Raw genomic sequence first — 25780 nt, 5'->3', positions numbered from 1 at the left:
TGTGAGGAACGTAGCGATAGGTCTGTCGCTTAATTGCATAAATGTTAAATCCTGATTGCAGTATTATACTGTAATTTTGCAAGATATTAGCATGCAGGGAAATTGGGTAAATACATAGGAGCCCTATTATTTCTTACAACTGCATGTTAATCTCAGAATAAAAATTCTAATTAACAGTGTGTGTATACACAACACACACACACACACACACACACACACACACACACACACACATACATATATAACGGAGCTTAGGAGAAGGGTTGAGGTTATGTTCAGAATGGTTAGAGAAAGGCATGTAAAATGTGAAATCTACTTTCCAGAAAGTATTGTTAAAAACAGGGAAGGAAATGAACATAGGTATATAGTCACTACAGCACCTCAGGCTTCCTGTGACCCGGCACCTGCCCACCAGTGGGCCACAGCACCACCCTGCAGTGCAATGGAGAGTACCTGGGTACCTCACACTCCTCTTCCAGACACCTAAGCAAGTGGTCCCACTGGGGAGCCTTGCTCATCCCCTTGACCACCATACCCCCAGGAATTGCTTAATAGAAAGTCACCTGATGGCCCTTACCTCAGGGCTTCTACTGATGACCCACCACCTGGCTCTAAAAGACTTTCAGAACCAAACCCATCATGGCACACACCCTGGCTTAACCCATCACACAACAAGACTAACCCTTCCAGGTCATCCAACATCAACTAGACCCTTATCTCCAAACGACTCATCTCCTAATTCCCTATCCTACCCCTCAAATCCAATTAATACCATCTTATAATATTCTTTTTAGAAAATAGAGATGGAAATGCCTCACAATTCATCTTATGAAGTCAGCATCTTATGAAGTCAGCATCTTATGAAGTCATCTTATGAAGTCAGTTTTGATACCAAAACTTAAAAGTATTACAAGAAAAGAAAATCACCCATCATTACCTTTCATAAATACAGGCACAAAAATCCTTAAGAAAACATTAGCATATCAAATCCAGCCATATGAAAACATAAAAGCACATCATAACCATCATAGCTTCACATTTGAAAATCAATGTGATTCACATTAGCAGAATAAAGGAGAAAAAATTATATGATTATCTCGATAGGTGTAGGAAAAAACTGAGAAAATTCAATACCCATTATTAATAGAGACTCTCAATAAACTGGAAGGAAATGGAAGGAAATGTCCTCATTCAGATAAAAGTCCTCTGTGAAAGCCCCACAGCTACCACCATATTTAATGGCGAAAGACTGAATGCTTTCCCTCTAATATTAAGAGCAAGACAAGAATGTTCATCTTCACCACCTCTAACACTGTACTGGAAATCTTAGCAATAAGGAAAAAAAGGAAAACTACCAGAACTAGCAAGTGAAATTAGTAAGGTTACAAGATATATGCCTGATTTTCAAAAACCAATTACAGCAAAATTTTAAGTTCTGTTCATTAAAAGACACACAGCACATATATTTGACAAAAGACTTATATCTAAAATATACATACATATATCAAATCATTGTTATACACCTGAAACTAATGTAATGTTGTATGTCAGTTACACCTCAACTTTAAAAAAAAAATCTCACTGAAAAGCAGTGCCTTGTGTAAAGATGCAACATACAACTTTTAACTGCTGTTCCTAATATTAAATAATTTGTAGAAAAACAATATATTTTCCATCAACTCTGTATATAGCAGTGTGAAAAATAATGGTTTTGTAGTAAGTTCAGAAAATGTTTTTAAAATAAAATAATACCTTGGAAATTCTGCAAGAAAAGGAGGGGTGGTGGGAAAAATTAAATATATTTGATGTTAAAAAAATAAAATAACATAAAATATATTTTAAAAACTACTACAATCAACAAAAAGACAAAAAATTTAATAGGCAAAGACTTGGCCAAACATCTCACAAAAGATACGTATGTATATGGAAAGATGTTCAACATCATAAGTCATCAGGAAAATACAGATTCAGAGACTATTTCACACCAACCAGAATGGCTCCACTCTTGACCCAAAAACAAGTTTACAAAACAAAATGTTGGCAAAGATGTGGAACAATTAGAACTCCTACTCGTTCAAGTAGTATATAAAATGATTTAACCACCTTGGAAAATTGTTCTTTATAAAGTTAAACTATATCTAACCCTATGATCCAGAACTTCATTCCTAGGTATTAAATTTTTTTTTAATGTTTATTCATTTCTGAGAGAGAGAGAGACAAAGTGCGACTGGGGGAGGTGCAGAGAGAGAGGGAGACACAGAATCCGAAGAAGGCTCCAGGCTCCGAGCTGTCAGCACAGAGCCCGACACGGGGCTCAAACCCACAGACCGCGAGAGCATGACCCGAGCTGAAGTTGGATGCTCAACCTACTGACCCACCCAGATCCCCCTCCTAGGTATTTAAATAAAGGGAATTTAGACACATATCCACAAAAAGACTGGCAGAAGAATATTCACAGCAGTTTCATTCATAATAACCAAAAACTAAACATCACCCAAATATCCATCAACAGTTGTATGGGTCAATATGTCATGATACATTTACGTAATGGAACACTAAGTAATAAAAAGAAACAAACTACTGATATACTTAACATGAATGTATCTCAAAAACAATATTCTGTGAAGAAAAAAAACCCAAGAACAAGCAAAACAAAGCTATGGTGCTAGAAGTTAGAAAGTGATTAAAAGGGAACCCCTGTGTGCAATGAGTGGGAATATAAATTGGTGCACTTACTGTGGAAAACAGTATGGAGGTGCCTCAAAAAATTAACATAGAACTACCACACAATCTGTGAATTCATATGTAGAGAATAAAAACACTAACTCAAAAAATTATCTGCACTTCATTATAGCACTACTTACAATAGCCAAACATAGAAACAACCTAAGCATGTGTGGTAGATGAACAGATAAAGGAAATGTGTCATATACATATATATATATATATATATATATATATATATTTCATTTTACATATATATATGTATATACACATGTATATATATATATATACACGTGTATGTATACACACATATATATGTGTGTGTGTGTATATATATATATATATATATGTGTGTGTGTGTAAAATGAAATATCATTCAGCCATAAAAACAAAGGAAATCTTGCTATTTGTGACAATATGGATGGACCTTGAGGGCATTATGCTAAGTGAAATAAGTCAGACAGAGAAAACAAATCCCATATGATCTTACTTATATGTGGAATCCACAAAACAAAAACAAAAACAAAATAAAACTAAGCTCATAGATACAGAGAACAGATGGTGGTTCCCAGAAGTGGGGGGTGGTTGCTAGAAGGGGGTCAAAAGGAACAAACTTCCAGTTACAAGATAAGTAAGTCCAGAGGATGTAATATGCAGCATGATGACTATTTAATAATACTGTATTTGTATATTTGAAAGTTCTTAGAGAATAGATCTTAAAAATTCTCACCACAAGAAAAAAATTCTGCAACTATGTATAATGACAGTTTAAAACTAGATTTAAAATGTGGTGATCATTTTGCAATGTGTAGAAATCCCAAATCATCACGTTGTACTATCTGAAACTAGTATGTTAAATGTCAGTTATACCTCAATTTTTAAAAAAGAAAGAAAGAGATTGCTTTTGGAGTGTGACGGGGGAAACAAACTGAACAGGAACATAAGAGAACTTCCTAGGGTGTTGAAAATGTTCTGTATCTTGTCTTGTGTTGTGGTTACACAAGTATACATAATTGTGAAAACTCACAGAACTAAGATCTTTACATTTTATTGTATGTGTATTATACCTCAATTTAAAAACCTATGTGAAGATGTAATATATATATAGATATATATACACACAATGGAATACTACTTGGCAATCAAAAAGACTGAAATCTTTCTATTTGCAACAACGTGGATGGAATATGCTATGTAAAATAAGTCAGAAGAACACAGATATCATATGATTTCACTCATGTGGAATTTGAGAAACACAGCAGATAAGCATAGGGGAAGGGAAAGAAAAATAAGATAAAAACAAAGAGAGAGTCAAACCATAAGAGACTCCTAAATACAGAGAACAAACTGAAGGTTGCTGTAGGGGAGGTGGGTGGAGGGATGAGTTAAATGTGTGATGGGTACTAAGGAGGGCACTTTTCAGGATGAGCCCTGGGTGTCATATGTAAGAGATGAATCACTGAGTTCCACTCCTGAAGCCAAGACTACACTGTATGTTAACTAACTTGAATTAAAAATTTTTTTTAAAAAACTTAAAAACAGGGGTGCCTGGGTGGCTCAGTCGGTTAAGCGTCCGACTTCGGCTCAGGTCATGATCTCACGGTCCGTGAGTTTGAGCCCCACATTGGGCTCTGTGCTAACAGCTCAGAGCCTGGAGCCTGCTTCAGATTCTGTGCCTCCCTCTCTCTCTGACCCACCCCCGTTCATGCTCTGTCTCTGTCTCAAAAATAAATAAACATTAAAAAAAAAATTTTTTTTTAAACTTAAAAATAAATAAATAAATAAATAAGTGAATATATACTCTAAAATAAAAAATCAATTGTATTTCTAAGTACCAGCTTTAAACAATCAGAAAATAAAACCTAAAAAATAATACCTTTTCTAATGCATTCAATAACTTCAAATATGTAGGAATAAATGCACAAAAGACACACAATACCTCTTCACAGAAAACTAGCAATATTTTTAAAATTGAGAGAAGTTAAAGAAGACCTAGATAACAGAAGGTAAAAGCAATCTCAAATACGATCAAAGATGGAGGGTTTACACTCCCAGGTACCAAGATTAATTTTAAAACTGCAGCAAATAGGGGCACCTGGGTGGCTCAGTCGGTTAAGCGTCTGACTCTTGGTTTTGGCTCAGGTCATGATCTCATGGTTCATGGGTTTGAGCCCTGCATTGGGCTCTGTGCTGTCAACTCAGAGCCTGGAGCCTGCTTCAGATTCTGTGTCTCCCCTCTCTCTCTGCCCCTCACCCACTCATACTCTCTCTCTCTCTCTTTCTCAAAAACAAATAAACATTAAAAGAATTAAAAATAAAATAATAAAATAAAATAAAATAATAAAATAAAATAAAATAAAATAAATAAAACTGCAGCAATTATAACATGGAGGTACTCATGTCAAGACAGACAAATTAACACAGACTGGAGTACAGAGTCCAGAAACAAACTCACATGTGTACACACACTTGGTTTATAATAAAGGTGACACTTTAGAAATGTGACAAGGGTGGTCTTTTTGATAAATTCTCCTGGGTCAACTAGGTATCCATTCAGGAAGAAAAAAAGGCCCTGGGTTCCTATCTCACAATATATTCTTAAAAAATTTTTTTAATGTCTATTTTATTTTTGATAGAGGGAGAGCACAAGCAGAGGAGGGGCAGAGAGAGAGGGAGACACAATCTGAAGCACACTCCAGGCTCTGAGCTGTCAGCACAGAGCCCGACGCAGGGCTCGAACCCACGAACCGGGATCATGACCTGAGTTGAAGTCTGATGCTTAACTGACTGAGCCACCCATGCGTCCCTCATAATATATACATATTTTTTAAAGTAATTCTTGCTCAATTATCAATCTAAATATGGTGGAGGAAATTAGTAGATCTTGTGGAATAAAACATAAAAGAATATGGTATGTTTTGGGTTGACAAAAATGTCTTCAGTAGAATATAAAAAGCATTACCTACAAAGGAAAAGATTAATGAAACTGGACTGCTTCAAAATTAAGAAATTTATTCAAAAGACAATATGGGAACAGTGAAAAAGCAAACCCCAAAAGTAGAAGAATATATCTGCATCCCACAGAATGAACAGTGTGCATGTAACCAGAATACTGAGACTCCTGCAAATCGACAAGAAAAAGACAGTCTGATAGAAAGATAGGTAAGAGATAAGAAAATATATTTCATAAGAGAGAACACACTAATGGCCAATAAATACATGAAAAGTTCAACCACATTAGTTATCAGAGAACAGCAAATTAAAACTACAAAGCAAATTGTCACTGCAAGCAGAATATAATGACTTCAGTTAAAAGACTGACAATATCAGGGCTCCTGGGTGGGTCAGTCGGTTAAGTGTCCAACTCTTGGTTTCAGCTCAGGTCGTGATCTCATAGTTTTGTGGGTTCTAGCACCGCACTGGGCTCTGTGCTGGTGGTACGGAGCCTGCTAGGGATTCTCTCTCTCCCTCTCTCTGCCCCTCCCCCACTCATGCTGTCTCTGTCTCTCTCAAAAATAAATAAACTTTAAAAAAATTTACAAAACAAACTGACAATATCAAGTAAGTATGTGAAGAAAGTGGAATCTCACTCACTGTTGATGGGAATATAACCTGGCATATTTATTCTACAAAAGTCTTTAGAGATACCTGCTGTATAACTGAATGTTCCACTCATAGGTATACATCCAAAGACAGATGCACCAAAGATATGTAATAGCCCCAATTTTTTTCTGTTGTTGATTTTATTTATTTATTTATTTATTTATTTATTTATTTATTTATTTGGATGTTTTAACTTTTTTTTTATATTAAACACAATTTTTTGTCAAATTGGTTTCCATACAACACCTAATGCTCATCTCAACAGGTGCGCTCCTCAATGCCCATCACCCACCTTCCCCTCTCCCCCAACCCCCATCAACCCTCAGTTTGTTCTCAGTATTTAAGATTCCCTTATGGTTTGCCTCCCTCTCTCTCTGTAACTTTTTTTTCCCCCTTCCCCTCCCCCGTGGTTTTCTGTTAAGTTTCTCAGGATCCATATATGAGTGAAAACATATGGTATCTGTCTTTCTCTGTAATAGCCCCAAATTGGACACAACTTAAATATCCATCAAAAGAAGAGGTAATATGTTACACATTCAAGCAATGGAATTTTATCCGGCAATGAAAATGAATACACTCTTATTAAACATAACAATAAAATAATGCTGATTGAAAGAAGCCAGACACACATACTATCTGATTCCATTTGTATAAGGTTAAAATCAGGCAAAACTCATCTATGATGTTAGAAGTAAGGGTAATGGTCACACAGGCAGAACTGGGTGGTGAATGGAAGGGGCACAAGGGAGGCTTTTGGGTGCTGGTAAATGTCCTATAGCCCAATCTGGAAAGTGGTTTCATGGGTATGTCCACTTTGTGAAAATTTACTGAGCCAACCTCTCAAACCACCCACTCCCAGCTCATTATATTCTACCCACACTAGCCTTCTTTCTGGGCTTCAGAAATGGTGTGCTTGTTGCCATACTAGGACCTTCGCGTGCCCACTGCCAAGGACACATATCAGGCTGACGGCACCAGCTCCTTCTCACCCTCAGGGTTCTGGCTCTCCTTCAAGAAGCCTTCCTTGACCACCAATCCAAAGGGCTTTCCCACCCCCTGCAATCACCCCCTCCCCTACCACTCGTCTCCACTGTCACATCACTGTCAGAAATCATCTCATATAGGGGCACCTGGGTGGCTCAGTCGGTTAAGCATCCAAATCTTGATTCTGGCTCAGGTCATGACCTCATGGTTTGTGAGTTCAAGCCATACACTGGGTCTCTGTGCTGACAGCACAGAGCCTGCCTGGGATTCTGTCTCCCTCTCTCTCTCTGCCTCTCCCCAGCTTGCTTTCTCAAAATAAATAAACTTAAAAAAAAAAAAGAAAGAAAGAAAGAAAGAAAGAAAGAAAGAAAGAAAGAAAGAAAGAAAGAAACCATCTACTATATGCACTTACACATTTGTTTATTGTCCTCTCCTTCCCCTAGAGATATTACACCCAGGGAGTACTCCTGTCTGTCATGTTCAATGCTGCAACCCCAGGCCCAAGAGCACTGCCCGACAGAGAGCTCACACCTAACAAATATCTGTTGGATGAGTGTCACAAATGTACTAAGCAATGTCTTCCACTCTGCGGCACATCAAGACCCAGGCTTGGAAAGGAAAAACATGAGAGGAGAAGAAGAGAACAAAAGAAGTGTACACAGTCAAGTAAAGCACAATGCTACGTCCGGGGCCACTCAGAACTATAAAGATCGGACGCCTACCTTGATGGAGGTGATCTAGTAAAGCCTGGGAAAGCCCGGGAGTGATGCATTTTCCCAAGCTAGCACTATCAGAAATATTGCAAAATATGGAAGGTCTAGTGCTTTAAAGAAAGAATCTGCCTTCAGGAAGGTTCTGGCCTAAGCTTTAATGACTTATTTTAAGACTGATTTTGGGGCACCTGGGTGGCTCAGTCGGTTGAGCGTCCGACTTCAGCTCAGGTCATGATCTCACGGACCGTGAGTTCGAGCCCCGCGTCGGGCTCTGGGCTGACAGGTCAGAGCCTGGAGCCTGCTTCTGGTTCTGTGTCTCCCTCTCTCTCTGCCCCTCCCCCGTTCATGCTCTGTCTCTCTCTGCCTCAAAAATAAATAAACGTTAAAAAAAAAATTTAAAAAAAAAAAAGACTGATTTTAACTGAATGACTTTAATTAATGACTGATTTTAGTGCTTCAGTTATACAAGGAAATCATTCCTGCACCTCGATTCTTACAGAAAAAATACTTAGAAAACTATAATACGGACTCACACCTAAGGAATTATCCTGAGTTTTCTAGCTTAAGTATCTGTAAGTGAAAAAAAAAATACTTTTCTTTGATCTAGAGTGTCTGTGCCTCATAACCTCATTTCTTCTGTTATTATTTTGAGATGTGGCAGAGAGAGGAGGCATAGCAGGGAGGTAGGAGGGAGGAGTGTGCAGGCATGCGGTGGGAGGATTGTGGTATCTGACATCTCAGGAAAATTAGGTGCAGTTCTCAGCTACATCTCTTCACCTTGTGAGCTGCACCCGGCAGCAAGGTGACCATTTGGTAGGTACCCAGTAAATGAACATTCTTCCAAACAAGGATTTTAAGAGATTGATTGAATGTCTTTAAAGAACCGGGCTTATGGGTGTCTTGGTTTCTGTCTCCTAATGCTAAGGCCATGTACATATTTAACTTCAGCAAGCAATTATTACAACAAGCATCTGGTAGATACACAGCACCAAGCTCTATGCTACAGACACACATAATGCAAAACAGAGGAGACTACTGAGACTCTGGTAAAGAATACACTTCTAAAATAACAGAATTACTTTAGTTGTATCTCATAGGCCAACCCTAGGGAACCTCTGTCTTCTTAAACATCCTATTCTTGGCTATCTTTTTTTTTCTTTTGATTTCTTTCTACTTCTGTATCATCCTTTGAAGCAAAGGTAGAAATTCACAATTCCAGCACTATTTTCTTATTCCCTGTGGGACTGGCAACTAAAGTAACTCCTCAGTAGGATTCCTCAAATCCTTTTAACCATTTCAGATGCTTATGGCTTACTTAGAGCATCTTTCTGGGAAATCCATGACCATTCATTTCTCACCAACTTAAAACAATTTAAATGGAAAAAATTTTAATTATATAGAAAAGAATGTTATTCAAAGCACAGCCATCGCAGCATAAAAAGAAAAAAAAATAAAATTTCTGTATGAGATATAACTGATAACATTTTAGAGCTGGACCTAAATCAGCTAGTGTTAATTTCATCTCCTCATTTTATTAATGGATAAATCTGTGATAATTCCAAAAATTTTAAGGGGAAACCAGAAAGGGTTGTTTTCTTATGAGTTAAATCTCTCCACCTTATAGGCTAGGGTTTGACAAATAGTTAATGAGTATGTGATTGAATGAATGAATGAATGACTTTATAAGCATTCTTGCAAATAACAGTAGTAAAGCTATTTAGCAGCATGGCCAGGACTAACAACCAGTTCTCTTTTTTCTTCCTTGGTAACTTCTCAGTTGCAGCTACTTTATTCATTTAGTTAGTTGTCAGGAAAGCAGCAATGTCACCAAAATCACTGACTGACCTTAGTTGTGTTTTTTTTTCATTCTGCTTTTAGACATGCAAACAAAAGAAAAGAATGAAAAGTGTCAAGTGGGATGACATAAGAAAATTGCACTGTAGCCAGATCACACATAAAAAATGACAGAAAAAAGGTAGGCAGAGATGGCTCTGTGATTTTCCTCTCTCACCTGATCTAAGAGATAAAAAAGGTACAAAGTTAGAATGCATTAGCTGTCAAACCAACAATATTCCATTAGAGGCACAGACTTCTCTCACAACACAGCCATTTTATAACCATGGGCTTGACATAGTCCACAACCAGGAGAACAAGAGGTAGAAATGATCAGAAAAAGGATGGGATACAGGAAGGAGGACCATATACTTACTCTTCCAGGAAGTGCTGCTGTGGTCCTATAATAGAGCCTGGCCGACATATTCTGATCCAAGCAATTATTTCCGCGTGTGTAAACCTGTAGTGTTTCATGACATAACAGGCTATCAACGTCCCTGTTCTCCCAAGACCAGCTGCAAGAAAAGGAAACAGACCAAGAAATACAAAATAGTATAGCATATGAACCCACAAAAACACTGAAATCAAACCGTGCCCAAAACTGCAATGGTTTCCAGTATACTAGTGTTTTAAAGCCAGACGATAATGTAATGCTTTGTATGTGATGTGGGATTAAAAGATGATTCTAACTCCGGCAATCAAAAAGAATGAAATCTTGCCATTTGCAACTACATGGATGGAACTGGAGGGTATTATGCTAAGTGAAATTAGTCAGAGAAAGACAAAAATCATATGACTTCACTCATATGAGGACTTTAAGAGACAAAACAGATGAACATAAGGGAAGGGAAACAAAAATAATATAAAAACAGGGAGGGGGACAAAACAGAAGAGACTCATAAATATGGAGAACAAACAGAGGGTTATGGAGGGGATGTGGGGGGGGGGGGGGATGGGCTAAATGGGTAAGGGGCGCTAAGGAATCTACTCCTGAAATCATTGTTGCACTATATGCTAACTAATTTGGATGTAAATTTAAAAAAGTAAAAAATAAAATTAAAAAAATAAAAATATAAATAAATTTTTAAAAAGATGATTCTAACTCAAGAAGTCTTCTAAAAATAGATCATATAATTAAAGGAAGCATATATAAGAAAATAGAAAAATCAGAGCAGGGGTCTGGAAAAACTATCAAGTTCAACCCCCGAGGGCCTTTGGGAATGACTGTCATTGTGAATATTGTTACGCCAATGCTGGTTCAATGATAAGCACTTGCAAAATATCATCTGTCAGGTGTCTCCACCCTCCCCATCCTTGGCCCCAACCCAGGCTGAGGTGAATCTACAGTTAACAGTTTGTGTGACCCCCTGAGTTACCAGTGTAACTGATTATATTATCACACCCACTTTCTTAACCTATTTAAATGGTTAAGTTGGTTTTTAAATTTATTTTTTTAATTTTTGAGAGAGTGAGAGAGAGAGAGAGCAAGCGGTGGAGAAGCAGAGAGTGGAAGACTGAGTATCTGAAGTGGGCTCCATGCTGCCAGCACAAAGACCGACGTGGGGCTCAAACTCACTAACTGTGAGATCATGACGTGAGCCGAAGTCAGACACTTAACCGACTGAGCCACCCAGGCACCCAGGTTTTTTTTATAACTTAATTTAGAATAAGGAATCATAGAAACAAGTTGGAAGACACCATAGATGTCATCAAGCCCCATCAACTACCTAACCCACAAATGGTTAGGTCAATACTACCTCTATCAGATGATCATCCTAACCTCCATTTCACTCCTTCAGAGACCAGGATTTCATGATTTCCTCAGCCAGTAGGTACTGATGGAGCATCTACTATTTCCAGGTAGGAGCTAGGGACACGGTGACAAATAAAAGAGACACGGACCCTGCCCTTGGGAGAGCACACAGTCCACTGAGAAAGAACAAAGAAGCAAAAAGAAGTGCTCGAATTTCATTTCCCCAGGCTCCTGCATTTTCTAACAACTTTTGTGTTGGCTTATTTTCTTTATGTTGAATCCAATCTCTGTTACATAAGATTAAGTAACACAGGTAGAAATGAATTTCCATGAAATACTGGTTATTATCGTGAACTCTGATTTCTTCAGAGTGTTTTTAACCATTGCTGTATTTTTTCCTCTCTCCAAAGAAATAAAGGTGATAGGACTTTATTTACATTTTAGCCAATCTTTTTAAAAAAATACACATTGACTCCCTCCTTTTGCAAAAATATTCAAAAATTTTATCAAGCTAGAGACAGGTTCTCAAAAACAGTAGTGGTTATTCATATACCAGAACAAATGTGGCCCAAAGATATCAACCAATTCACTCATATTAGTATAACAAATGAGTATGGAATTTAGGACTAAAATCCACACACACCCCCACCATGGCCCTGATTCTCATCCCAGAATTCTTTCCACTCAGCTCACATTCTGTCACTCATTTTACAGGTACTGACTGAGACCAAATGTGTATGAGGCACTGTGAAAGATCTGGAAACAGAAATACGAAGACAAGTAGAATGCTTGCCCCTCACAAACTATATAGGGCTGAACCAATAATGCTTACTTACAAGCATTTTCTAAATCTTTCTACATCTGGTTTCTCAGAGTTAGATTCAGTACTGTAAATTTTTATTTAAGTATCACCCATGAGCAAGGCAGTATGCAGTTATTTTTCCACAACTTAAAATCTGTATCATATGCATTTTTTCCTATAGAAAAATAGTGGCTTTGTCTTTGTTTTTAAACATTAAATTCAGCCAGTCAAGTGTTTATTCAAGATGCCCCGGACAGGGTTTTCGGCTCACAAGATACAGGTATAAGCAAGTATAGGATATAATTTTTTACCACGGTGAGTATCAGAGTGGCCATAGAATAGTAAGCGAGAAACAATACCAAAGAAATGAAGTTTGACCTGGAACTGGACTCTCAGAGGAAAGGAGAAGGGACCGCGTGAGCCACTGGCGTCTTCAAAGAATGTGTCATTGCCAACAAGGACTTTAGCAGACACTAAAGAATAGGAAGGTCACAGAATATTTTCAGCAAAGGGTGCGGTGTACGAAAGCCTGGCTGGTCTGGAGAATTGTAAGCGTGTGTCGAGTGCAGAATGAGGTTGGATGGATGAGAAAGGCCAGAATAAAGAGCATCCCTGAGTCAAGAGGAGGGTTCCAGGCTTAGGTGAAGAGGTTCCAAAGACATGAAGGACTGCCGAGCTACTGTTAGGAGACCCCAAAGCCAGGTCCATGGTGCTCTGGGCACTGATTAAGTCACAGCACCTGCATATATGCGTTATTACTCCTCAGATATGTGGAGGTGATGCTTTGATGAATGAAATTCAACTTGTTTAAAAAGAATTACAGAATTCGTGATATCAACAGCTAATCAACATCAACTGCTATCATGCAAAAATCTGTATTTTTTCCTTTAACTAATGGAAAGGGCAAAATAAAGCTGCCATGTATTTGGGGGGGCAAGAAAGTGACATGATAAAAGCAGATGGATCTGGTGGCAGCACACGGGCCATGCTGGAAGGGCCAGAGAGCAGCTGGGGGGATGGGGCAGGAGGCTGAGGGGAGTTGATGGGGGCACGGATAGGGCAGCGTGGACGTGGATGGAAGGTGGTGGAAAAAGGAAGAACTGAATGAGAAAGACATTTGGACTAGGTCACAGGGAAAGTCAAAGATGACTGATATTTCTGGCCTGGAAAACTGGTACAAGGTCAATTTCATCCATGAAAAGTCTGTCAGCACAGAGCCTGCTTTGGATCCTCTGTCCCCCTCCCCTTCCTTCCCCTCTCCCACTTGCACTCTCCCCAAAATAAATGTTAAAAAAAGAAAAGGAAATGGGAAAGTTGAAGGCTTTGTTTTTAATTTTTTTTTACATTTATTTATTTTTGGGAAGCAGAGAAGTGAGCAGGGGGAGGATCAGAGAGAGAGGGAGACACAGAATCCGAAGCAGGCTCCAGGCTCTGAGCTGTCAGCACAGAGCCCGATGGGGGCTCAAATTCATGAATGCAAGATCATGACCGGAGCCGAAGTAGGGCTTAACCAACTGAGCCACCCAGGCACTCCAGACGGCTTTTTTTTTTTAAATGTTTAAGAATCTTTTCCCCAGAAGGAAGGGTCCTTTTGTCAGGTTTCCCTAGTCAAAAAGTAGAGAATATTTTCTCTAATCTCTCCAGTACTTCGAAATATGCTATGTCTCAGCAGATCTAAGACACCATCAAGTCGTCTAAGGGTGTAATATGCACCCTTATTTAAGTTCTACTAAGTAAGAAACAATTACTATAACATGCTACCAGTGTTCAGATCCATCCCAGTTCCATAAATGTGAAAGTGCAAAAAAGCTGTCTTAAATCAGTGTTTCTTTCATTAGTGTCTCCTCCAGGAGCCTCTTTAAGACATTTTTTCCTGATTGTCCCCCATGATGAAATTTTACTGCCACAGTATATATACTGCGTATCTCTTCATGTATTGTGTGTACATCTGTGCTTCATACAGAAAAAGAATGATAGGGGTATAGCTCAGTGGTAGAGCATTTACTGCAGAAAAAGAATGTTCCCCCCCACAAAACAATTCTCCCCCTTGGGGGCAATAATGCCAGGTTGAAAATACACAGCAAAACTGCAAATAAGGGTTGCCTGGCTGGCTCAGTCGATGGAGCATGCAACACTTGAACTCACGGTTGTGAGTTTGAGCCCCACCTTGGGGGTAGAGATTACTTAAAAATGCAAATGAAATTATAATCAAGCTCATGATTATAGATGCTTGACATTCCCTTCCCTTCAAGCCTTCCTTTTTAAATATTATATTTACACTGTTCTGTTAGATGAAGGGTGTGTGTGTCTGTGTGTGTGTGTGTAGCCTGTTTTCATCTGAAGTACCTTTTGCCCCAGACCAAACGTCAATATGCTTTAGAAAAGAGCAAAGTTTAATTATGGTCTCAGTGGGGCTCTCCCTTTAATGTTGGCGTTAAGAATAATTCGCCTTTCTGTTTCTGTCCAGAGCAGATACTCGCTGCCTCTGCAGAGTTGTTAACTCTCGACATCCAATGAGACTATAGGTGATCATGGGGAAACACAGTGCGGCGGCCTGGCATAGGAACCTTGGCGGGAAGCTCGGTAGGAAGCTGCATAGGACCCAGGGCGCAATGACCTTCCAGAGCCCCTCCTTGGAGTCACTGATGCCGGTGTCCGTCTGGAGAGGAGGTGTCCTTTCCGGAGGCAATGCTACCTCTGACCGCCCCCCTCCCGTGCAAGGGTCTCATTCTCTCAGTCAGGCTCCTAGTCACACACACTCACAACCAAAAAAGGTGATGCAGAAAATTTTCAAATTTCTCTGAAACTAAAGTTGCTTCCCCGTTTTAAAAAGAGTCTATAATTTAGGTCTATAAAAAGAATGTACTTAGCACTCAATAGTTAGGAGCTCTTACCACAATTCAACAGAATAGGAACATTTCACTAAGTTTCTATAAAAACTTTAACAAATTTCTTAGAGCATTCATAATTAAAGGGCTCCCTGACACAGCAAGACAAGACGTTGAAAAGTATTCTATTTATACCCAGTTAAATGCTGATTCCCTTACAGTGGCAGGCACTTTCTGAAATCCTATAGAATATCAACAATCACATATCAGAACATCACAGTGTTCCCATTTTTTAAATTATTGTTTGTGCTAGAAATTTTCAGAAATTCATAGTCATCCCTTTTAACAACCAGAAGGTAAACTATAGATACTCAATCATCGTTAAGAATTCACACATTCCCAGCAAATTAATTTCTAGTTTGATTCTATATACAGCACTTTATGTTGAGGCAGGACATATTCATTCTCTCTCCAGCAGCTATGAAAGTTCATGTGACATAGGATAAGATCCTCTCTCCCTCCTCCTTGTACTTCAATTAAAATGCTCAGTGCTGCTTCAATTCCCAGAAAATTAAACTGACTTAATTAGGGCAGATGTCAAAATAATTAACAGGCCTATAGTAGATAAGTATGCTATTAAAAGCAATACAGCTGTAATTAAACTGAAGATGTAATCTTTATAAAAGAATCCTACATGTGTGTACAAGTGGAAGCAAATGAAATAACATTATCCAAAAGATGTCACCACATGTAAATGTGACCTTCCCATACAAGAACTCAGCTCGATGCTAACAGTTCTGATTTTAAATAAAAGTATAAAAACCTCTCCAGTATAAAATACACAGACACACTGTATTTTTTTTAATGTTAACATTCACACATCTAGGATATAATACAGACAATATCTGTAATAAGAATGCTGAACACAAGAAGTTTCATTTTTATAATTTCAATTAGGTGACAAATGCTATCAAGAGAGATGCTGATACCCAAAAAAATGAAAACACTAATTCAAAAAGATATATGCACCCCTATTTATTGCAGCATTATTTGCAATAGCCAAGATATGGAAGCAACGTAAGTGTCCATTGATAGGTGAATGGATAAACAAGATGTGATTGATACACACACACATGCACGCGTGCACACACACACACTCTCACACACACTGGAATATTACTCAGCCATAAAAAAAGAATGAGCTTTTTTGCCATTTGCAACAATATGGAGGGACCTAGAGGGTATTATGCTAAGTGAAATAAGTCAGACAGAAAGACAACATACAATTTCACTTAGATGTGGAATCTAGAAAACAAAAGCAAACAACAAAAGTAGAAATAGAACCATAAATACAGAGAACAAACTGGTAGTTGCCAGTGTGGATGGAGGTAAGGGACAGCCAAAATGGGTGAAGGGGAGTGGGAGACACAGGCCTCTAGTTAAGGAATGAATTAAGTCACAGGGATGAAAGGACAGCATAGGGAATACAGTCAATGGTATCATAACAGTGCTGTGTGGTGACAGATGGTGGCTACACTTGTGGTGAGCACAGCATTTAGACTCGTCCAATCACTAGGCTATACACCTGAAACTAATGTAACACTGTGAATCAACTATACTTCAATTAAAAAAAAAGATACTGAGTTTTAATGAAGCAACTATACTTCAATTAAAAAAAAAAAGATACTGAGTTTTAATGAAGCAACTATACTTCAATTAAAAAAAAAGATACTGAGTTTTAATGAAGCAACTACTGAGTTTTAATGAAGCAACTATACTTCAATTAAAAAAAAAGATACTGAGTTTTAATGAAGCAACTATACTTCAATTAAAAAAAAGATACTGAGTTTTAATGACAGCTTTGCATTTCTTCTCCCATGAATTTGTCAATCTAAGCATGACACACAGATCAGCTCTATGAGTTGGTAATCATAAAATTAACTGACTAGGAAATAAGGCCAAATTAATCTGAGGAAAAATACTGATTTTTATGACACAAAAATACACTTTAAAAAAGGGCATAGGAGTATCTCCTAAATGTTGGTAGCTGCTGTAAGCCCATCAGCTCTGGAGTTCCACTGATACTTGAAATGCAAGAAACTCAGGCTTCTTCTTGTGCCTGGGCGATCTTTACCAACATGAGCTGGAAAGGCAAAGTTGGAGGGCCCACGGCCCACACCCAGGGCAAACCAGCTCTCCACCACTGCGACCTGATCACAACTGAAAGCAGTCTGCAGGGAGCCAACGTGACACCCTCCTAACGGAGCCCCCCACACCATCCCAGAGACAGGACGTCCTGCCGGTCAGGGCCCCCCATCCTAAGAAACGGCTAGAGGCTGGGTGGAGGCTCTGTTGACGTGGATGAAGCCTGACACAGGGAACCCTCATGCAAACCGGGGCCACGTGCAGCTCATTTTCATCTCTCTGGGTCCCCGGCGAAACGCAGCTCCCCGTCGCCGCTCACATGTCAGCCAAGTACCTCCACCTACTCGAATCTTAAACATAGAAACAAAGGCCTACAAAATGGTATTTCAATTTCTGTCAGCACCGGAGCCATGCTTGTCTGAATAAGTCAGTTAGAGCAGCACTAGGTACTTGAAAAGAACAGTACAATCAATCCCCAACACCTACTAGACAATTAGCATAAAACTCCACAGAAACCAGTTATCAGACTTAAAATCGTGACAGCAGCGCCACCCAGTGGCACTAGGAAATGCTGCATGTAAGGAACTAGACTCCATCCCAGGGTGGCCAGAGAGGTCTCCGGTCGCTCAAATCAAAGACCCCAGTAAAACACCTCACACCATGCTGGAAAATTTAAATGGAATTTGAGGGGCACCTGGGTTGCTCAGTCGGTTAAGCGTCTGACTTGGGCTCAGGTCATGATTTCACAGTTTGTGGGTTCAAGTCCCACGTCAGGCTCTGTGCTGACAGCTCAGAGCTTAGAGCCTGCTTGGGATTCTGTGTCTGTCTCTCTCTGCCCCTCCCCTACTCACCATCTCTCTCTCTCTCTCTCTCTCTCTCTCTCTCTCAAAAATAAACATTAAAAAAATTGTTAATAAATAAATAAAATGGAAATTGATCCTCCTCAGAGTCTAACAACCAGGCTTAGAGAAAATGTTATTTCATGTTTTCTGAGTAGCCAACACAAGGGCACCAGATAAGATGCAGAATGTATGTTCTGTAACATATTTGAAACATACTAAAAAAAAAAAAGGATTCAATATTTATCAAAAATTCAAATTTAACTGGGCATCCTGTATTTTTATTTGCTGACTCTGGAAACCTCAGGGCTCCTATAATCTGAAGGACTCCTGCCCCAAAGTACCCACCCCTAGAGAGCAGAGATTCATTTATATAATCAAGTCTTTCAGTTCACTCAAAGAGGCAGGAACACATCTGCAGCAAGTAAGAGCTGGCTTACCCCAGGATGGTGCCATCCACTAGCAATGGGCAGGGAAGACACTCTGGTCCATTAGGCAAAAGACTAGCTAGAGAAGGGGGAAGTAGAGGGCAAAGTGGGGGTCCAGATGGCTGGGTCATAAAATGGGAGCATGAAATGTCAGATGGGTGGAGGACGGTAGAAAGGAGAGAAGCAGTTCTGGAAGAAAGAGGAAAAAAAAAAGCTAACAAATAAATAAATAGATAAATAAATAAACAAACTAACAAACAACTCTTGCCTCTTGACAACTGTACTTATCTAAGCTGTTCCTGCCAGTGCATAGACCGTGCTACTGTGATTTCCCTCATGGGGCCTGGTGTCAGTGAGCAGGGCTTGGTAAGGGAAGGCCAGAAAAAGTGCCTCCACCGATTATCCACATCCAGGCAAACCTTTCCTTAGGAAGGAATTATTAAAATGGGTTTGTGTTCCAGTTTTCTCAAACAAAATAAACTCGTGTTCTTTTTCCTAAGACTCTAACTGGTTTTGTTTCGCACGATTTGCTGTTTTTGCCTCATCCCCTTGCAGAACCACAGTGACCACCAAGGCCTCACGCACCTTTGCAGTGAACCGCAATCGCCCCATCCGTGTTCTCGCAGATGTTCAGGAACCTTCGCACGATGTTGTCACTGGGCGTGCTGCCGTCTATGAAGAAGAGGTCATAGTGCTCGAAGCCAGCGTCTGTGAAGCGCTTTGCCTCGTAAATCTTTTTGTTCAGCCTCACGACTGCAGTCACGTTATGCTTTTTGAAATAAGGAAAGTAGGCTTCAGGGGCGTGCAGAGGATAGCCTGAAGAGAAAACGGAGCTGTAAGCACAAGGCAGGCGTTCCACCTTACACACCCAGAAGCACAAAAGCCCTTCACAATAAAGTTCATGAATCTCAACAGAGCCTAGGAAGAAAGTGCATTTCCCAAGAGGTCGAAGCACATTCCTAAGGCAGCAGCAGTCTGAATAACTGGAGAAAAAAAAACACCACAGGAGAGGAAAAACCTTTTCTGAGTACTGGAAATAGCTTATGAAAAGTCAAACCTCCACCCATAGGATTCAAATCCTGGCAGCATACGTCTCCCAAACTGAAACAAGGAGCTTCTGGATGCCCTGGAATGTGCTCAGTAGGCCTGGAAAGATTCTTTGTGCTGTTTCTTCCACTTGACAAATACTTTTCAATTACAGTTAAACCCCTTTCGCCAGGGGATTAGTTTCCATCCATACTGCAATCCGTGCCACAAAAGAGATTAATAATTATTAAGCACCTACCATGTGTAAGTAACCATCGCATATGACTTCTTTAAATTCTCAAAACAGCCTGTTATGGTAAGAATAGTTCATCCCATTTAAGAGACTGAGAAACGAAAACAGTTTAATAATTTTTTGTAGACATTTTCTCTTTTGAAGGGTGGGGGTACAGGTAGTGAGCCTCTAAACCCCCTTTTGTTTCGAATGGGTCCAGCATCGTGTGAGTATTCCCAGGAGCTACAGACCTAGACTTGGCCAATCAACAGAGGTGACCCCTGGTGGCTTTGGCCACTGCAGCCCTTGCCCCCAGCCCCAGCTACTAACAGGGGACTCATTTCTCAGCACCCTGATTACCGCATCTGGAACTTCTTCAGGGTTCACGGACTCACAGCATACCAGGTGAGACAATCTACTCAGAACTCATTCAGGGTGGTGAGCCCCACACAAATGGGCAGCAGCAGCCTGCACAGTGAACCAGCAATGGCTGCCCTATGACCTTGGCTACATTTCTTGTTGCCTCAGACTCTGCCTGTGCTGGTCATTTCCTATATTCTCTCAGCTGCAAGCCAACCCTCCCATGCTGGGGCTGGGGTCTGCGGATGGCATTTGCAGCTAGCTTCCTTTCAGTTCAAAAAACAGGAGGCATGAAGCACAACCAGAGTGACTGGAGGCCAGAGGAAGGAGAAGGGACTTCCCTGTGGGGGCCAGCAAGGCTTCGGCAGCAGAACACAGGAGCGTCCAGAGCTCCCAGCACCAGGCTGCAGCCCAGCCCCTACGTATCTGCTCCTCAGCCCCCAAATGCAAACACCAGCTGGGCAGCATTCTCTTCCCAGCTCCTGATACCAGCCTGGCTGCCCTCCCAAGACCCTGGCTGCCGGTGACCTCACTTTCTCCCTTTTTAAAGGCAGTAGCTGTTTCCTCCATAACATTCTGGTTTCCTCAGTGTGGTCCTTTTCCTGTTTAGCCTTCTCTGTAACGAATCCCTTGAATGAAACTTACTCCGTTTGAAATGGTGTGGTTTCCATTTCCCTGCCTGGACCCTGCTGAGACGTGATCTCCCTTGGATCCTGTTCATTTTCTAGGCCTCACTCTCCAGCCTTCCCTTGGAGGTTGTGAGATCCCCAGCGTAATCCCACGCAATGCCTTTTTGGTTTAATTTACCAGAGATGGGTTCTGTTGCCTGTAACCAAGCCCTAACTGGTCTACCTGGCCAAGGTCACACAGTGGATGGCGGCAGAACTGGAAGGCAGGTCGAACTAATCCACAGCCCAGATACGTCATGTTTACAGGCCATGCTGCTTCCGAGCAAACAGGTAATCCAGGGCTTATTTTCCATCTTCGGTGTAGAAGCAGTAACTTACACACACACACATTTAGAGAAAACGGGTGCTTTTCTACTTGGAAAAAACAAATCTGTTTTCCTACCAGGCTCAACTTATTTTCCAGCAACAGATTCACAGCCTAAAGGAGAAAAGAACTGTGGTCGGTAGAAGGAAACAAGAGCTTTCCTACCATGTAAGAACGGGAAGAAGAGGACTCACAAACCTATGGGAAGCCTTCCCTTGGTGTGCTAGGCTGATGAGCACTTCTGACCCTGGGTTCCTAGCATACCTGGTACCTCCGTGATGGCACCTGTTACCTGATGTGCTATGGCTGGTTTAGCGTCAATCCCCTCCCCTCCTCTGCCAAGACTGGAAGAATATTTCTTTTCACCTATTAATTTCCATCAGGAGTAAATGGCATTATAGGTAATATACCTAAATCAACTATTAAGAGAAACTATGTGTCCATTTGGATTAAAAAAAAAAAAAAACCACTGGACAGTTATCCAAATATGGTGATAGGATACAGAAATAATAATGATAATGGTAATAATCATAACTAACATTTACTAAGCACTTACTCTGTGCCAGGCACTAAACTTAAGTGCTTCAGATAGGTCATCTCATTAAACCTTGCAATTAGCCAATTACTGCTGCCTTGAAAAGTGAACGGGCTCACACACACAGCTGGTAAGAGACAGAGGCAGTATCTGAACCCTGGCAGTCAGAATCCATGGCCTGTGCTGGGGCTGATTTCAAGTAAGATCCAACCTGATTCTATCTGTTAGGTCTCCAAATAAAGGAATATTACATGAACATTAGAGGCTGCACTTCCTAGAGCTGGTGAGCATGTTTCTTTAAAATCCCTCAAACTCTTTCAAGTGAGCCGTAACCAATGACAATGACAATATCCTACAACCTCTGAATAACTGTGGGTGTTATCACTGCATTTGGGACTGATTTTAGCAACGTGCAGAACGGAGCATTCATCAGCCCCGTCCTCTATTTGGCCGCTAGATGGCGCCCTGGCATCAATAAAGCACAGGCAGAGCCCAAGAGCAGAGTGAAATCTGAATTTCAGAGCAGAGAGATTTAAAATTCATCTCTTCCCAGCCCCTCATTTAAAGCTGAGAAACTGAAGAACAGCAAAGGACTAGTCCACACAGGCATTATTAAGAGTAAAAACCTCAAAATGGGCAGGCAAATGTAGGACGCGATAAAATATGTTTATTAGGCTAATTAATGAGAAAAATGTAATCAGAATATCTATCTAATAAGCACCTATTATGTGCCTGACGCTGTGCCAGACACTTCATATAATATCTCTAATCTTCACTACATGCCTGCATTGTGCATCCTATTCCCCCTCGTCCCCCCTCCCCCCATTTGGTATACAAGGAAACTGAAGCTCGGAGAAGTTGACGGGGTCTGGGAAGTTCACACAGCCAGTAAGGGGCAGTCAGGCTCCATGGCCCAGCTGTGCATACCTGCTTCTGTCATGAAAGGATCAGGCAGAATCGGCTTCAAATTGTTGCAATTCCCTCTCAAGCTTTCTCTGTTCTTTTTCTTTCTTTTTGTTTTAAATAGAGATAAGAAGGACATTGCCATCGGAGAGTTTGGGGGATTTTTTGGAAAACTGGAAATCCAAAATACGTTTATTTCTACCACTATATTATTCACGCAGCATCTCAAATTTAAGCAAAAAAAGGTAGAGCTCAACAACAACAACAAAGGTAAGGGCCCTTCTCTCCCTCACCATCAAAATAATGTGAACCAAGACAACTGTAAAAATTGTATTTGCTCTCTGTGGACACAACACACACTTGAGACTCTTACAGTGCATTCTGCCCAGATCCCAAGATTTTAGGGCTTCTTTTGTTACATCCTAACAATGGCTATTTGAGTGTTCATTTCTTTAAAATCTACCTTCTCTACTAACCCCTAAATGACTTTCAGCCTCCTCAGGAAACACAGAGTTTCTCAATTAAAAAAAAAAAAAAAGCACCCAGATTACACTGTAATTGGATCAAGTTTATTAATCCTATCACACAATTATTTTCTTAAGCTCAAAAAACATTTACAAAGTAGTTAAAGCCCTTTTACAAAAACTACAATGAAGCTTCTAATGAATATCAGATCTTAAAATGGGGAGTCCAGCAGAGTATCAATATTTACCAACGACAGCCTTAAGTGAGAATGCTCTAGGCATCATAAAAACCAACAAATACTAGGTGAGCAGCCCTTTCAGAACTTTTTTTCTCAATGTAAGAGGGTACAATATATGCAGAGGCGGGGAAAAAAGATGTAGATAGAGCAATATTTTAAAGGGCTTATTTCTAGATTATATAATTACAAGTGACTTTCCTTTATATTGCTTAAATTTTCTATAGTAAACATGTACTTCTGTAATAAGATGAAAAAGAACATAGAATTTGGAATCAAAGAGACCTGTGTTTGAATCCATGCACTGCCACTTTCTGGCTGTGTAAACCTGGGCAAGTCAGGTAACTCCTCTGAGCCTCTATCTTCTCTTCCATAAAATAACTACCACCTCCCCCAGAGGGTGGTTCTGATTATTTCGAAGATATGTGCACAAAAGGCTTAGCACCATTCCTGGCATATAAGCAAATGGTAGCTACAATTATTTCCCAGTATTACAATATGCAACCAAAAAGAATTTTTAAAGATTTTTGACAATTAAGGAAGTACAGTCTTCCCTTTATAAAATAAATAAGACACAGGGATGTAATAGACAACGTAGGAAATATAGTCAATAATATTGTAACAACTTTGCATTATGACAGATGGTAACCAGACTTAACGTGGTAACCATGTCCTAATGTGTAGAAATATCAAATCACTATGTTACACACCTAAAACTAATACAATATTATAGGTCAACTGTTATTCAATTTTAAAAAGTTGTTACATAAAATATTCATAGCCTTTTATCTGCTGATTCTACTACTTAAGAATTTAGAGAAGAAATGAGAACTACAAAGAAAATGCATGAATGTGTTTGCCAACCATGACAGTTTTAAAAAGAGAAAAACTGTAAACAATGTAGATTTCATTGAAAAAGTAATTAATTAACAGCATTATGGCACATTGCTGAATAATATACAATGCAGTCATGGAAAAGTATAATGCAAATCTACATTTACTACCATGGAAAGAAGTCTGTAATATGTGAAGTGAAAAAAGCTGATATGAGACAGGAATCATGATGCTATACTTATAAAGAAAGAAAGGTTTACTTTTATAAGTGTGTGTGCGTATTCCACTGGAAGAGGGGGAAGTGTGTGCAAGCAAATACAGAGAAGCAGACGGAAAGAAAATTAAAACCCCTATTATCCCACCACCAACTATTAACCCTTGAAAACTTGGGTAGAATTACCGGTCATTTTTATGCTTTTTTTTAATTCACCTGCATTATATTTTTTTCATATATTTTTTCATATGTATTACCTCTCAAAATTTTTTAAATGATTCCTTCCATTACACCTCTCATCTTCTCTTTAAGAAAATGTCACAAGGGGCGCCTGGGTGGCTCAGTCTGTTGAGCATCTGACTTTGGCTCAGGTCATGATCTCTTTCATGAGTTTCAGCCCCACATCAGGTTCTGTGCTGACAGTGCAATGCCTGGAGCCTGCTTCGGATTCTGTCTCCCTCTCTCTCTGCCCCTCCCCTGCTCTCACTCTGTCTCTCTCTCTCTCAAAAATAAATAAACATTAAAAAAAATTTTTTTTAAAGAAAAAAAATGTCACAAAACATGTGAATCTTAAATAGCAAAACTCTTTCAACTTTGTCAAATGAACACCCGCTGACAGAGCCACTACTGAAACCATGCACCTACCAAGATGTTCTGGGTCTGAGTCAGATTGTTTTGCACAGGAGGCCAAAGGTAAGTGTAATCAATCCTGTCTTGAAAGACCAACCACCAGAAGGCAGTTTCCCTGGGCACATAACATGTTAGTCCTAACAACCCTCATGACAGAGGGTTAGTTAGTCAATGTCTGGAGCAAAGTTCATTAGCAAATTCATGAATGAGAAGATGTAATTCTGGCTTCAGTACAGAGGCCTCCTATTTGAGAGCTTAAGTCTCTAGACCCGCCTTCCCCATCACAGGGAAAGCATGATTCAAGGAGAGTTCCCTGGAAGGTGTGTCATAGGCGTGAACTGAGGAGCACATGTGTGGGAGTGCAAACAAATTAGCAAATCTAAATGCATGAATAACAACGTACAATGAAACTAGAGTTTAGAATTAATACTTGGGATGACGTGGGATTCCTGAGTGGCTCAGTCGGCTAAGTGTCCAACTTTGGCTCAGGTCATGATCTCAGGGCTAGTGAGTTTGAGCCCCTCGTGGGCTCTGTGCTGACAGTTCGGAGCCTGGAGCCTGTTCAAATTCTATGTCTCCCTCTCTCAAAAATAAATAAACATTAAAAATTTTTTTTAAAATACTTATGATGATGATAATGCAGAAAGAATAAATCTCAATCAGGGGTTTTTGGATTATGTTCCTTCAAAACACTGATGTTC

The 25780-nt window shown here is 39.9% G+C and overlaps 1 protein-coding gene across 5 annotated transcripts in view; it reads right to left on the bottom strand.

Moving 5' to 3' along the window:
* The window catches only part of CDC14A (cell division cycle 14A), a 183787-nt gene that overhangs the window by 56904 nt on the left and 101103 nt on the right, over nt 1-25780 (bottom strand). For all 5 annotated transcript variants that reach the window (XM_042998004.1, XM_042998001.1, XM_042998003.1 and 2 more), the window contains 2 exons: nt 19238-19468; nt 10234-10372 (listed from right to left, as the gene is read on the bottom strand). In XM_042998004.1, coding sequence (XP_042853938.1) covers nt 10234-10372; nt 19238-19468 — 370 coding nt within the window. The remainder of the gene's footprint in view (nt 1-10233; nt 10373-19237; nt 19469-25780) is intronic.

The sequence above is a fragment of the Panthera tigris genome, chromosome C1, assembly GCF_018350195.1.
Source record: "Panthera tigris isolate Pti1 chromosome C1, P.tigris_Pti1_mat1.1, whole genome shotgun sequence".
Classification (NCBI taxonomy): Eukaryota; Metazoa; Chordata; class Mammalia; order Carnivora; family Felidae; genus Panthera; species Panthera tigris.
This window is presented reverse-complemented; position numbering and strand designations above follow the sequence as displayed.